Source organism: Xiphophorus couchianus, chromosome 2 (genome assembly GCF_001444195.1).
Source record: "Xiphophorus couchianus chromosome 2, X_couchianus-1.0, whole genome shotgun sequence".
Lineage (NCBI taxonomy): Eukaryota > Metazoa > Chordata > Actinopteri > Cyprinodontiformes > Poeciliidae > Xiphophorus > Xiphophorus couchianus.
The window spans coordinates 2,251,850-2,265,804 of record NC_040229.1 but is presented as its reverse complement, the minus strand read 5'-3'; the positions used below and the strand labels follow the sequence as shown (position 1 = coordinate 2,265,804).

General features: G+C 36.3%; 2 protein-coding genes across 2 annotated transcripts; both read left to right on the top strand.

Annotated features, from left to right (window-relative positions):
• The first annotated feature begins 865 nt into the window (after window positions 1-865).
• Window positions 866-8,954, top strand: stub1 (STIP1 homology and U-Box containing protein 1). Its single transcript, XM_028041333.1, has 8 exons — window positions 866-1,018; window positions 1,704-1,935; window positions 3,118-3,316; window positions 4,176-4,341; window positions 5,428-5,503; window positions 6,162-6,218; window positions 6,572-6,688; window positions 7,747-8,954. The coding sequence occupies exons 2-8, from the start codon at window positions 1,822-1,824 to the stop codon at window positions 7,870-7,872; spliced, it is 855 nt and encodes a 284-aa protein (XP_027897134.1). The 5' UTR covers window positions 866-1,018; window positions 1,704-1,821; the 3' UTR covers window positions 7,873-8,954.
• Window positions 8,955-10,519: 1,565 nt separating this feature from the next.
• LOC114159395 (pentraxin fusion protein-like) lies at window positions 10,520-12,947 on the top strand. The gene is made up of 3 exons (XM_028041347.1): window positions 10,520-11,053; window positions 11,150-11,216; window positions 12,113-12,947. Exons 1-3 carry the CDS (start codon window positions 10,904-10,906, stop codon window positions 12,721-12,723), a joined length of 828 nt encoding a protein of 275 aa, XP_027897148.1. The 5' UTR covers window positions 10,520-10,903; the 3' UTR covers window positions 12,724-12,947.
• Window positions 12,948-13,955: the final 1,008 nt, after the last annotated feature.

Sequence of the window (13,955 nt, the reverse complement as noted above, 5' to 3'; positions counted from 1 at the left end):
TCCAGTACTGTAAGCTAACCCTCTGTTTCAGAGCGCCATCTGCTGGTGATTACTTTGCATTCTTTTTTTAAATATTTGTGGTTAGTTTTCTTACCACATATATCTGTTTTATTTATATATATTTAATGAATGTATCTACACACTGAAATAATCAACCAAAAGACATGTGAACAACACTCCTGGCTATCTAATATGGAGGTCCAAAACTGACATAATTAAAACTAAAAGTAGAAATATATATTTTTTGTTTGTCCTTTTGCTTATACATACATTGTTGTTAAAAAAAATATACATTTTGTTTTTTCGATTTCTCTATACACACATGTTGTTAAATACATATATTTACTTTTTCCTTTTTCTTACACATGCATTTTTGACCAAAAATATGTGTATGAGAAAGAGGAGAAAACAAGAAATATATATTTGTTGGTGACAATTCATGTGTAAGGAACAGCAAAAATATATATTTCTCTTCTCTTATATTTCTCTGCTCTTATTTTTAATTGTCTGTTTTGGTATACCAAAGTATGGTATATCAAAACTGATATAATTAAAAATAAGATATTTTTCTCCCTTTTCCCTATACATGAATTATCAATAAAAAAATATATAGAATTTTTGTTTTTTACATTTCTGCTTTTATTTTTAATGATGTCAGTTTTGGTCCTCCATATTCTAACATGGTAAAGTAGCATACTTATTGATATGTTGTTTGTTTTTTATTACTAGTTTCTGAAAAAAATTAGGACGTATCAGAATATGCAAGGACCCTTAAAAGAATAAACTGACCTGTCATTTATATATAAAATTACAACATAAATTTTCTGAGTATTTTAAAACTTTTACTTATTTTTAAACTGCGCTTCTTTTCGGCTTCCGTTGACGTCGCCTAAAAACGTTTGACGTCAGTATAACAACAACCTGTCATGACAGCTCGAAGAAAGAAATCTCCAGAACAATATTTTATATGAGCACTTATAAAGCCACATCCACCTGAATGTGAGATTCACCCTAAAAGGTAAGGTTCCGACCCGGAGGATTATCGGAACAAATCCGAACTTCAACGGACCCGAACGGGTGAGGGCTAATTTAGCTTGAGCTAATGTCTGTTTTGAGGCTGCCTAGCGGCGTTGTGGTGAAAACGCCTAAAAGCAAGGTTCTGGTACCGATTTTCTCGGATGGAGAGCGGTATAAGCTCATGACGTGGATCTTAAATTGTGAATTGTGTCAGTATAATCAGAACAGGAAGAGCTAGCTGAAGCCGAACTCAGATTCTAACCGACATATTAGCCTAGCTAAGTTAGCTTAGCATCGGTGTGATGGCTCCAGGTTAACTAAAGTTAGCGGCGTTGCCTCTATTGTGTGTTTGATGACAACTTCAGCAGCTATAACATCCATGATAATAATGCGCAAATGAGTTATTGTTTGCAAATTTAACGCAATTTTAATGTCAGTTAGACGCATTAAAAGTGTTGGTGGGGGTGTTATGTTATCCAGATGGCTAGCTGCCCATTTAATCCAACTGATGCCCGTGTTGTGAACAGTTAATTCAGCTGCCACGCCGTGTTTCCCATCAGTCTGCACAGTCAGCGAGTTAAAGTAACGCCGTGCGGGCGGCGTGGAGTTGCGTGGCACCCAGAGACACGCATTGCAGGTGCGTTGCAGCGGATGCTGACCAGCATTGTGTCTTCATTGTCCCCCAGTCTGTGTGCGATCCAGGGCGGGCAGGACATTCCGACACCTGCCACCTAGCCAGCCGGAGAGACGGGGAACAGGATTGGGAAGCAGGGCGAGGCGGGCCCCGCGGAGCCGGTGGAGAAGATGGCCGGCAGCCCCGAGAAGAGCTCCACCGCGCAGGAGCTGAAGGAGCAGGGGAACCGGCTGTTCCTCTGCCGCAAGTACCAGGAGGCTGCGTCCTGCTACAGCAGAGCCATCGTGAGTCTGTTCCACCAAACACATATTCATGCAGATTTTTTACATTTTTATCACAACAAAACCATAAAATCCGACTATTTTTATGTAATAAGCAGCAATAAGCAGAGTTGGGTAGTTACATTTACTCAATTACATTTACTTGAGAAACTATATATACTATATATTTATTACAATGTAGTTTGAGTAATTTTAATTAATTATCTCTACTCGTACTTGAGTAAAATTTCTGGATTTTCTTCCCACTGAAGAAAAAACAATCATGTTTTAACCAAAAATTCACCAGACACAGAAACACACTGGCAGTTTCTGTTAAAGTTTCATAAGTTTTTAATTGAAAGAAACTGATTTGGGAATTTTTTTTTTTTGTCTGATTTTGTTATTTCTTGTTGCATGAGTTATAGTCATTTTGGTCATTTAAATACTAATGTTTTCACTTAACTTTATATTTTGGTCCATCTGACTCTGAAGATGTAATTTTTAAATATTAAATGATTGATAATTCGATCAGTTACTCAGTATTAAATCAACTTTTTACTCTTAATTCAGTAATTTCTTGGACGGCTACTTTTTATTTTTACTCGAGTGAAAACATGTTGAAGTTGTGTTACTCTTACTTGAGTATAATTCTTGGGTTCTCTACCAATAAGTAGGTTATGCTTGTGAGAATGAAGGGAAATTACATTTCTGACAATCATTCAGATTAAAACGATAACAATAAATTGTTCAGTCTCTAGAAACAAAATTGTCCTTCAAAATAAGAGCTGGTTGAGACCAAAACATTAGACTGGAGACTTTTTGGGAGAGAGAGAAAAATGATAAACCATGTAAATGTAAATTATTGAGCTCATTTTAATTATCCTGTGATTCATTGATATATTGCAACAAGCCTGGTCTCAAACTGACAACATTATCGTTTGTCACAATAATTTGACATGCCGAGTAGCAAAGTTAAAAGTTTATTATTAGGACTGAACAGTATATTTTAAATATATCATCATCACCACAGATTGTTCAGAATACAATGACTGATGGTGAAACTTAATGTAGCTGATGATGTCATCACAGTATTTACCAAAATGATGGTAACTGCATGACTTCCTAACATAAACAATAGTTTATTGATCCGTTGTGTTTCCATAACATCCAGCTGAGTTTCTGTCGTCTGTTTCCTTCAACCTGCAGAACCGTAATCCGTCGGTGGCGGTGTACTACACCAACCGGGCGCTCTGCCACGTGAAGCTGCAGCAGTACGACAAAGCTCTGGCAGACTGCAAGCATGCGCTGGAGCTGGACAGTCAGTCGGTCAAGGCTCACTTCTTCCTGGGCCAGTGTCACCTGGAGCTGGAGAACTACGACGAGGCCATCGGCAACCTGCAGAAAGGTCGGAGGAAACGCCGAAAATACGCTTCCACATAAACCGCCTTGTTTGTTTTTCCTGCATTGGGTAGAAAATCCAGATATTTTACTCAAGTTAGAGTAAAATTAATTAATCGCGACCCAAGTCTGTCTGTGCTGTATATAATAATAAAATGAATGCAGGTCATATTTTAAAGCCCATTCAACAAAAACAGTGTGAGTTTATGGTTCTCATTAAGGCTGGAGCTAATGAATAATTTACTAATTGAGGATTCTTCCGATTATTCAGATGATTAATTGATTAATCGCCCAAAAATTTGCACATCCATCAGATTTTTCTTTTAACAATTTAAGTTTATATTAGAAATCCAAATAAAAAATTTTGTTCTTTATTTAAATAGGCAATAAAATGTTTATTTTCTTAACATGCAGTAGCGCAGCACTCCTTTAGAGAATGTTTGATCAAACTATGAAACTTGATCAATTCTGGGAAGATGGATAAATATTTACATGCAGTTTTCTTTTTATCTTAAATGCAAAATCTATAAATGTTTGGTACAGTTTTGGTTTGATTGCAGCTCCAAGTTTTTTCAGTACATGGTCTTTGAGTCTACACTCAATTGTTTGTTTCATGAATATATATATATATAAATCGATAATTTATCAATATTTGGCCTGCTGATCACTGATTTAGAGGGAAGTCATCTGATTCTGGTGCCTGATGGATCAGTGCATCCAGCTGTAAATAAAACATGGCTGCTTGGATTCAACCACTACATGATTAGATTCCTGATTTGTATTTTTCTCACAAGCGTTCGATTGAGATATTAGTTTCAACATTCTGCCTGTACTTATTCACTTCATCCTCTTAATGTCATTTGTAGCTTATAACCTGGCAAAAGAGCAGAGGCTGAATTTCGGAGATGACATCCCGAGCGCGCTGCGCATCGCCAAGAAGAAACGCTGGAACAGCATCGAGGAGAAGCGCATCAACCAGGAGAACGAGCTTCACGCCTACCTGACCAAACTCATTCTGGCCGAGAAGGAGCGGTGAGGCTGGACACGCAACAGACCGACATGTTTCACCTCCTGAATAAAACATGGAAACACTGCGCTTTAAACATGGAGACTTTGAGTTTTAAACATGGAGACTTTGAGTTTTAAACATGGAGACTTTGAGCTTTAAACATGGAGACTTTGAGTTTTAAACATGGAGACTTTGAGTTTTAAACATGGAGACTTTGAGTTTTAAACATGGAGACTTTGAGTTTTAAACATGGAGACTTTGAGTTTTAAACATGGAGACTTTGAGTTTTAAACACGGAGACTTTGAGTTTTAAACACAGAGACTTTGAGTTTTAAACATGGAGACTTTGAGTTTTAAACATGGAGACTTTGAGTTTTAAACATGGAGACTTTGAGTTTTAAACATGGAGACTTTGAGTTTTAAACATGGAGACTTTGAGTTTTAAACACGGAGACTTTGAGTTTTAAACACGGAGACTTTGAGTTTTAAACACGGAGACTTTGAGTTTTAAACACAGAGACTTTGAGTTTTAAACATGGAGACTTTGAGTTTTAAACATGGAGACTTTGAGTTTTAAACATGGAGACTTTGAGTTTTAAACATGGAGACTTTGAGTTTTAAACATGGAGACTTTGAGTTTTAAACACGGAGACTTTGAGTTTTAAACACAGAGACTTTGAGTTTTAAACACGGAGACTTTGAGTTTTAAACACGGAGACTTTGAGTTTTAAACACGGAGACTTTGAGTTTTAAACACGGAGACTTTGAGTTTTAAACATGGAGACTTTGAGTTTTAAACATGGAGACTTTGAGTTTTAAACATGGAGACTTTGAGTTTTAAACATGGAGACTGAGTTTTAAACATGGAGACTTTGAGTTTTAAACATGGAGACTTTGAGTTTTAAACATGGAGACTTTGAGTTTTAAACATGGAGACTTTGAGTTTTAAACATGGAGACTTTGAGTTTTAAACACAGAGACTTTGAGTTTTAAACATGGAGACTTTGAGTTTTAAACACGGAGACTTTGAGTTTTAAACATGGAGACTTTGAGTTTTAAACATGGAGACTTTGAGTTTTAAATACGGAGACTTTGTTGTGTTTTTACAGAGAACTTGAAGAATACAAAGAGAAACAGGATGACAATCAAAATGGAGGCGATGCTGGAAAAATTTCATCTAAACATGTGAGTTGTTTTGTTTATTTACTAGGACTGCTGCTGTATGGAGGACCTAAACCGACATAATTATAAATAAAAGCAGAAATGTACATTTTTTGTTTCTCCTTGCAGAAATATTTTTAAAAATGTGTTGAGTCCTGTTGTCTGATTTCCTTCTTCCTACGTTTATAATAGTGATTAATCGATTGCTAAGTTAGTTGATGATTATTTAAATAATCAATTAATCATAATTGTTTCAGCTTTACTGCTTGTGATCCTTTAAAACTTACAGAAATAATGTTTAAAAATGCTGAGTATTGATGTCTGATTTTCTTCCTAATTCATCGTAATATAATTAATCAATTACTAAATTAGTAGACAATTATTTAAATTGATGAATCATGGTTAATTGTTTCTGAATTATTTATTTGTTGTTATCCTTTAAAAATTGCAGAAATATGTTTTAAATGCTTTTGAGTATTGTCTGATTTTCTTCTTAATTTCATCATAATGTGATTAATCAATTACTACACTAGTTGACAATTGTTTAAATAATCAATTAATCATCATGAATTGTTTCAGCCCTATTATTTATTTCTCCGTAACCTTTAAAAAATGCAGAAATGATATATTTAAAAATGCTGTTGAGTATTAATATCTGGTTTTATTTCATCTTAATGTGAAGGAGAAATATTTAATGGAGATGGAAGAGCTTTTCTCTCAGGTGGATGAGAAAAGAAAAGTGAGTATGAAGAATGATTTTTACTTCCTGTTGATCTGTTCATTGGTAAATATGTTGAGATAAATAACAAACATGTAACAGATTTAAGGGAAATAGTCTTTTAATTGTTTTCTTTTTATTAAACCAGCATGACTTTATCCAGTAAAACATTATGTGTACTTCAGTTTTACTTTTAGCACCGACGGTTACTATGGAAACAGCGCTGTCTATCAGCAGACAGATGATAATCTGGATTTATTGAACCTTAACTCTGCAGAAGAAGGAGCATATATCGTTTTTATATTATCGTCATTTTGACCTGAATTTCAACGTCACATTTATCTCTTTCTGTGTTTTTCTCTCCGTCTTTCCAGAAGCGAGAGATTCCAGATTACCTTTGTGGAAAGATCAGCTTTGAGCTGATGCGGGAGCCGTGCATCACGCCCAGCGGCATCACCTACGACCGCAAAGACATCGAGGAGCATCTGCAGGTAGAAACGCCCAACAGATGAAGATCATCTGATGTTTGGAGTTGGAGGTTTTCAGATCTCTGGTCAGGACTTCCTCTAGAGAACGCTCCATCGTTTGTAGCAAACAATGCAGCTAAAGAAATACTTCCAACAGCTCAACGCTTCCCGCTGTTATTTGAATTGTAATTTACAGTTGGTTATCAGATGGTGTTTAATGAGACTTTTGTTTGCAGAATTTGAACCAGTTGGACCTAAAACCTTTTTCACTTTTGATGCCGATATCTGAGGTTTAGTATCGGCTCAGACTAATCCGATACAGAAAAACTATTTCAGAATGCAGAATGTGGCATTTGTTTTTATCCGATTAATCGATTAATTGTCAGAATAATCAGTTACTAAAATAATCATTAGTTGAAAGCCCAGCTCTAAGTATAGTGTTTTTTAAGCAAATGGGCCTTTTTGTGGTCTTATAGTCCAGTTAACGATTAATCGATTTACTAAATTAGTTGACAATTATTTCAGTAACTGATTAATCACAGTTAATCACATTGTTTCAGCCCTGCTTAGAGCAATAATTTAGCCAAATCTTTTAAGATAATAAAAACAGCCTTTTTAAGAGACTTTATATTCTGGTTAGAAATTAATCGATTACTAAATTAGTTGGCAACTATTACAATAATCATGAAAAATATTCAGAATGTGGTATTTGATTCTATCTGATTAATCGTCAGAATAATCAATTTCTAAAATAATTGTTACCTTCAGGCGTAGAACTTTAGGCAATTTGTCTAAATACTTTGGTGACTACTATCCTATTTTAGGGTTATTTCATGATTATATTGATTAATCATCAGAATAATTGATGATTAATCAATTAATTAAAATAATTTAGCTTCAGGCCCAGTTTTAAATGTGTTTTTTCAGCAAATAGTGTTTTTTTAAAGCCTTTATACTCCATTTATTGATTTTTGCATTCCTAAATGAATTGATGATGACTTCAATAATCGATTAATCGTTTCATTTCTAAAATGTCTCTGCCCCCAGATGTAATAAATCTGTATTTGTGTGGCTCTGTGCAGCGGGTGGGCCATTTCGACCCCGTCACCCGGAGCCCCCTGACCCAGGACCAGCTGATCCCCAACCTGGCCATGAAGGAAGTGATCGACGCCTTCATCCAGGAGAACGGTTGGGTGGAGGACTACTGAAGAGCCCGGCCCGTTTCCCCGTTCAGTTCGACGCTCAGAGCCTGGACGACACCAGACTGTAGAGAAGCAGAACAGCCTCACTGCAGACCACAAACCGGAGAATCATTTCTTCTTCTGCAGTAAATCTTCTCTCTCCGGCTCTGACGCTCAGTGTTAGCTGCCCGCTGCTCCCTTTAAGTTCACTCTTTTCCTCTTCATCCTCCTCTTCATCACGTTGTTTTTGGGTCTCAGATCGGGCGACCAGATCGCGCTCAGGTTTCTGTTGCGCTCCGCCTGCTTTCTCTCGTTCTCTGAAAGCGCCACAGTCCAGTGTTTCCACCGATTATTAACACAGAGGAAGCAATCAGACTTTTTTCCATAAAGACGGAGTTTTATTTTAGCCAAGTATATTTTATGTAATTCTTCATGAAAAATGGACCATCAGTCACTAAAATGCCAAAAAGCTGTTGACTCAAAGGAAAAGGGAGCAAGTACCCCTTTCTTCCTGCAGGTGGCGCCTCTTACACACCTGTCCCCGTCACTTTACTGTAAAAAACGTTGAGTAGATTTAAGTAGATCTCTTCTCCTTTGCATATCAATCACACCCCGATGCAGACAATTAAGATAAGTTGAATGTATGGTTTCTATATTTCTTTTTTTATCAGAACAGTTTAAGGTTTCGGGAAAAACCTCAAACTGGGAGCAGAAGATGAATTGTTGCATTAAAACAAAACATTTCCACGTTGCTGGATATGAGATGAAACGCCTAAATGTTTAAACCTGAGAGACATTCAGCTGTTGCTGCTCTGTCTGTTCCCAGAAGATGTTTCTGGACGCTAACATGAGGAGGATCGCATCAAGCATGAAGTGCATTTCCTTGAACTAGGACAAATCTTTTCCCTGTCAGAAAGGACTTGAGGTTCAGATGCACCACTGACCCAACGTCTGCCACTTAAAATAATAAATAAAAACATGCTGGAAGGGTTAGAACATCTTTATCCATACCTCAGTCCAAGTGTTTGCTGGATTTACAGCATTTCTTGTAATAAAACTGCAAATACAGAAAATAGTTTTGTTTAGTTTCTATTGCAAATGTCTTTGTAGACATAAAATAAGACAAAACTAACTAATAAGTCACTTTTCAGCAACATATAAGAGCATTTGTTTAGTAAATAATCCCTTAATATTGATAGAAATGTTAATTAAAATTTATCTGGCAGATTATTTTAATTATAATAAAACATTTTTTCATGTTATAATTGAAATAATCCAGCAGAACTAGAAATATTTCATCAGTATTAAAGAATCATTGACTCAACAAGCTCTTATATCTTGCTAAAAAGTTACTGATCAGTTAGTTTTGTCTTATTTGAAATGTACTGATATATTTGCACTAAAACTAGGCAAACAGCCTTGGTTATGTTTTGTGTTTTTGCAGTGTAAGCATCATTGATAAGTCGTTAACGTTTATGCTCTCATAATCATTTAGTTCCTTCAGTTGGTTTTTGGTCAAATTATTCTTTATTCTCGGTGTGACCAGATAAATCAAACATCCTTGAAATGTAGTAAATTATTCCTTATTGATGATGTTTACACTGCAAAACAAAATCTAACCAAGTGTTTTTCCTAGTTTCTGGTGCAAATATCTCAGAACACTTGAAATGAGACAAAACTAACTGTTCAACAAGAAATAGCATCTTCTTTTAAGTTAATAATTCCTTACTAAGATGAAAACATTCTAGTCTTATTAGCAGATTATTTCACTTATAGAACAATATCTTGTTATAAGGGAAATAATCCACTAATGAAACTTGAGCTTTTTCATCCATATTAAAGAGTTACTGACTCAAATCGAGCTCCTATATTTTGCTAAAAAGTTTATTGTTTTGTCTTATTTTATGTGTCCTGAGATATTTGCAGCAGAAACTAAACAAAAAATGTTTAGATTTTGTGTTTCTGCAGTGAATAAAAGGAGTTTTCAATCCAGTGCTTGGTAGTTTACAGCTGAATGTGTCTGGTGAGTTCGGTCGGCCGGCCGCTTTTTGTGCTGAGGTTCAGTTTTTGTACATAAGTTGCTGGTGTTGCTCAGATTTTAGTTTATGAAAAGTTAGGATTCTTTTCTTTGTCTGGAGAAATCCTAGAAATTAATAAACTGTATTAAATGTAGATATGTTGATAACATGAATGCTTGGTTCTGTTTTCATTTTGAAATATTGCCAAACCAGTGTCACAGCATTTCTTGTTTTATCCAGTTTTCTCTCCAGTCATGAGGCAAAAAGGCAAAACTTTAAACTGCTGCTGCGCCAGTTACTCAGCAGGTTGTTGCTAGGTAACCAAAGTTGGGTATGGGGACTTGAAATGGATTCTTTCCCAGCAGGTTGTTGCTAGGCAACCAAAGAGCGAGTGAGTTACTCTATGCACCAACCTAGCTCATTTTTGCTTTTTCAAACGCTGAAGATGCATCGTTGAATTTTAAACTATCAAAATAGAAAATTCCAGTTTTTTTGTTGTTGTTTTTTTAGGAAATGTCTGTTTGGTTATTGAGTTTTATGCTAGCATATTTTCAACATTTCATTCAGATGGTTTTGAAAATTTGAAATTTTTCTAGCAAATGTTAGATTTTTCAAACTTTGAAATTTCCAATATTTTTGAGAAAATTTTAGATTAAACTCTAAACTTCTGATTTTCTACTAGCAAATTTTGAACTTTGCAATCTCGGAAATGTTCCAATTTGTTCTAGAACATTCCTCAGATTGATCTCAAAATTTCTGAATTTTATTTTAGCAAATTTTTGACTTTTTAAACTCAAAAATGTTCATGTCTTCTAGAACATTTTTGAAATTAATCTAAAAAGTTCAGTTTTTTTGGAGAAAATTTGCTCTTCCTTTTTGTTTGGCCTTGATACGTTGTGGTGGCGGAAATGCTAATGCTAATGCTAATACGAGGCTCCAGGTGTTTTTCCTCTTTCAACCTGATCAAATCCCAGTCAGTAGACAAATGTAAGGAGATATTTTGAAAACACCTACGTCTGAAGTCTCTGGTTCTGGGTGAAATGGCCGACGGTCCTCCAGGCTCACACACCGGGTCCATTGTCATGGCGATGACATCATCACTCTGTACCAGCGGGGAAGAGCTCTGGTTCCCACTGCAGATGGGAGCAGCAGACCGAGCTGCTGGAGGAAAAACAAACCGCTTCAAAATGGTAAAAACACATTTTTATCTTTCTAAATTTGGGGGTTGTTTTTAGAATTTGTCCTAATTTGTTTATCTAATCTGGATGAGATGTGTGTGTTTACAGGGCGTCAACGCTGTAACCATGGTAACAGTTCTGCTCGCCTCTTTGACCCCTTCCTTCGCCACACAAGGTAGACATTTTGAAACTGGTTTTGGTAAAATGGTTCTTTAAGCTTTGGGGGATCAGATAAATCCAACATCCTTCCAATGAACTGTAATGAAATAATAAACATTAATGTTTTAACGCCTTCTTGACGACATTTACACTGCAAAAACACTAAATCTAGCTACATGTTGTCTAGTTTCTAGTGTAAAGTCTTGAAATAAGAAAAAAACTAACTTACAGGCAACTTTTTCCCAAGATAAAGGAGCTTCATGTTTCATACTGACATGACATGGTGACAGTTTAAACTACGGAAGAGGATTAGGGTCAATAACAAAAACCAAAAATAATTCTGACTTTAAACTTAGAATTCAGTTTTTTCAGAAAATTTTAACTTTAATCTGAGATCAAAACTCTGAGATTAAAGTCGGATTAATCTCAACATTTCTGAGTTTTTTTCTAGAATATTTTCTAATTTTTAAGCTTAGATGTTTTTTCCAGAAAAATGTATTAATTAATCTCAAATTTTCAGATTTTATTTAATTTTTTAGCAAATTTTCAACTTTTCAAGCTCGGATATGTTTTCATATTTTACAGAAAATTTGAGATTCTGACTTTAATCTCAAAATTGACAATAATCAAATCAAAAATCAACTAACTTTTTTCTTCTGGGATTTTTCAGGTAAATATTAGACAATTCAAGCTTACAAATTTCCACTTTTCTCCAAAATTTGTTTATTTTTTACTCAGAATTTTGACTTTCAATCTCAAAAGAATAAAGTCCAAATTCTGAGATTAAAGTCAGAATTCTTTTATTTTCAGTGACACTAATCCTCGTCTGTACTAAAAATAAACCATATTTTTGTTAAGGTTTCCTCCTCTAAATTATGTTTTGTTCTGTTTGGTTCTGTTTGGTACCTGCAGTGGGCCTCAGTGAGAAGGTCCTGGTCTTCCCGTATGAGACGGACTTCAGCTTCGTGGCTCTGATCCCTCAGAAGGAGATGGCGCTGCGGGCCTTCACGCTCTGCATGCGGGTGGCCACCGAGCTGCCCGAGGAGCGCCAGATCATCCTGTTCGCCTACCGCACCGCCGACTACGACGAGCTCAACGTGTGGCGCGAGAAGGATGGCCGCGTCTCCTTCTACCTGAGCGGCGACGGCGTCTTCTTCCGCCTGCCGCCGCTCAGCACCTTCCGCACCAGCCTCTGCCTCACCTGGGAGTCGCGCTCCGGCCTGGCCGCCTTCTGGGCGGACGGCAGGCGCAGCACCTACCAGGTGTACAAACCGGGCCACAGCGTGCGGCCCAAGGGCACCGTGCTGCTGGGCCAGGACCCGGACAAACACCTGGGCGGCCTGGAGGCCACGCAGAGCTTCGTGGGCGAGATGACGGACGTCAACATGTGGGACTCTGTGCTTTCCCGGAGCATGATCCAGGCCTGGCACTACGGACACAAAGTCCCCAAGGGGAACATCTTCGACTGGGCCAGCGTGGAGTACGAGCTGAGCGGCAACGTGCTGGTGGTGGACGACGACTGACGCGATGCGGGGGACCCGGCGGGCCGAGGTCCGGCTGTGGAGGGCAGCACCGCACTGCTGCTGCTGGCGCCAGCCCTGTGGTGGTACGCAGGAAGATTAGGGCCGGTCTGGGTGGAATAAAAACACACAGGAGGACATTTACACCAAAAACCTCAGCTTCAAAAGTCAAAAACTGACTTGAAAAGAAATTTGAAGATTAATTTAAGAAATTTTCTAGAAAAAAAAAACATGGAAATTTGACTTTCAAAAGTTAAAAATGTGATAAAAGAAAAACTTTAAAATTTTCAAGAATTGAAAATTTCTCAGTTTGAAAAGTTGAAAGTGTGCTAGAACAAAAAACTTATTTTATTAAATTAATCTCAGAAATCTTCTAAAAATTTTCAGAGTTTCAAAAGTCTAAAATTTTCTTTAAAAAAAAAAAATCGCAGAAAGTTTTTAATTAATCTCAGAAATTTAGAAGAAAAAACATGGACACTTGTGAGTTTGAAAAGTCAGAAATCTTCTAGATGAATCCGAGATGTTTACAATAATCCCAATACAAGGCTGCCCTGAAGTATTTAACAGGTTTCTACATCTTACATACTGTAGAAACATGAATTATGAGCAAAAATACAGAAACATATTGGCAAAAACACTTTCAAATTTACATTTTTCATCTTTGCCTTTTAACTTTTGTTTTTCAGATTTTCTTCACTTGGTAACTTTGAGATCAATTTATACAATATAACACTTTTAATCTTTACTTGAATATTCTGCTTCTTTAATGTCAGATTTTATAATTCCAGATTTATGAGTAATAATTGGAAAAGACGTGAAACATTTTAATCTACATTAATGCTTCATTTGTTCAATGTTTACTGATTTCTTAATTTCTAAAGAGTCATTGATAGCAGGCTAAATACTGAGCTAATTATTTAGCGCCAAGCTAAATATTTCTTTAACTATTTAATTTCTACTCCAGATCATATCAAACCAGAATGGGTCACTCCTTTCTCTAAACCAGGTTTAATGGATAGATGTTTGGAGTTAAAATCACTCCAGGGGCCACAAATGGCCCCCAGGCCACATGTTGAACAACCCTGTTTATTTTCTGACTTTAAAACTTGCCAGGTTAATAAAGCTAAATACCGTCTGCTACTCATTAACTTCTGTTTTTATTTTTTAATCTGTAAAAGATAAAAAAAATAAAATAATTCCTAAAACTTTGGCTTTTATTCAAAATGTTTTGTTTC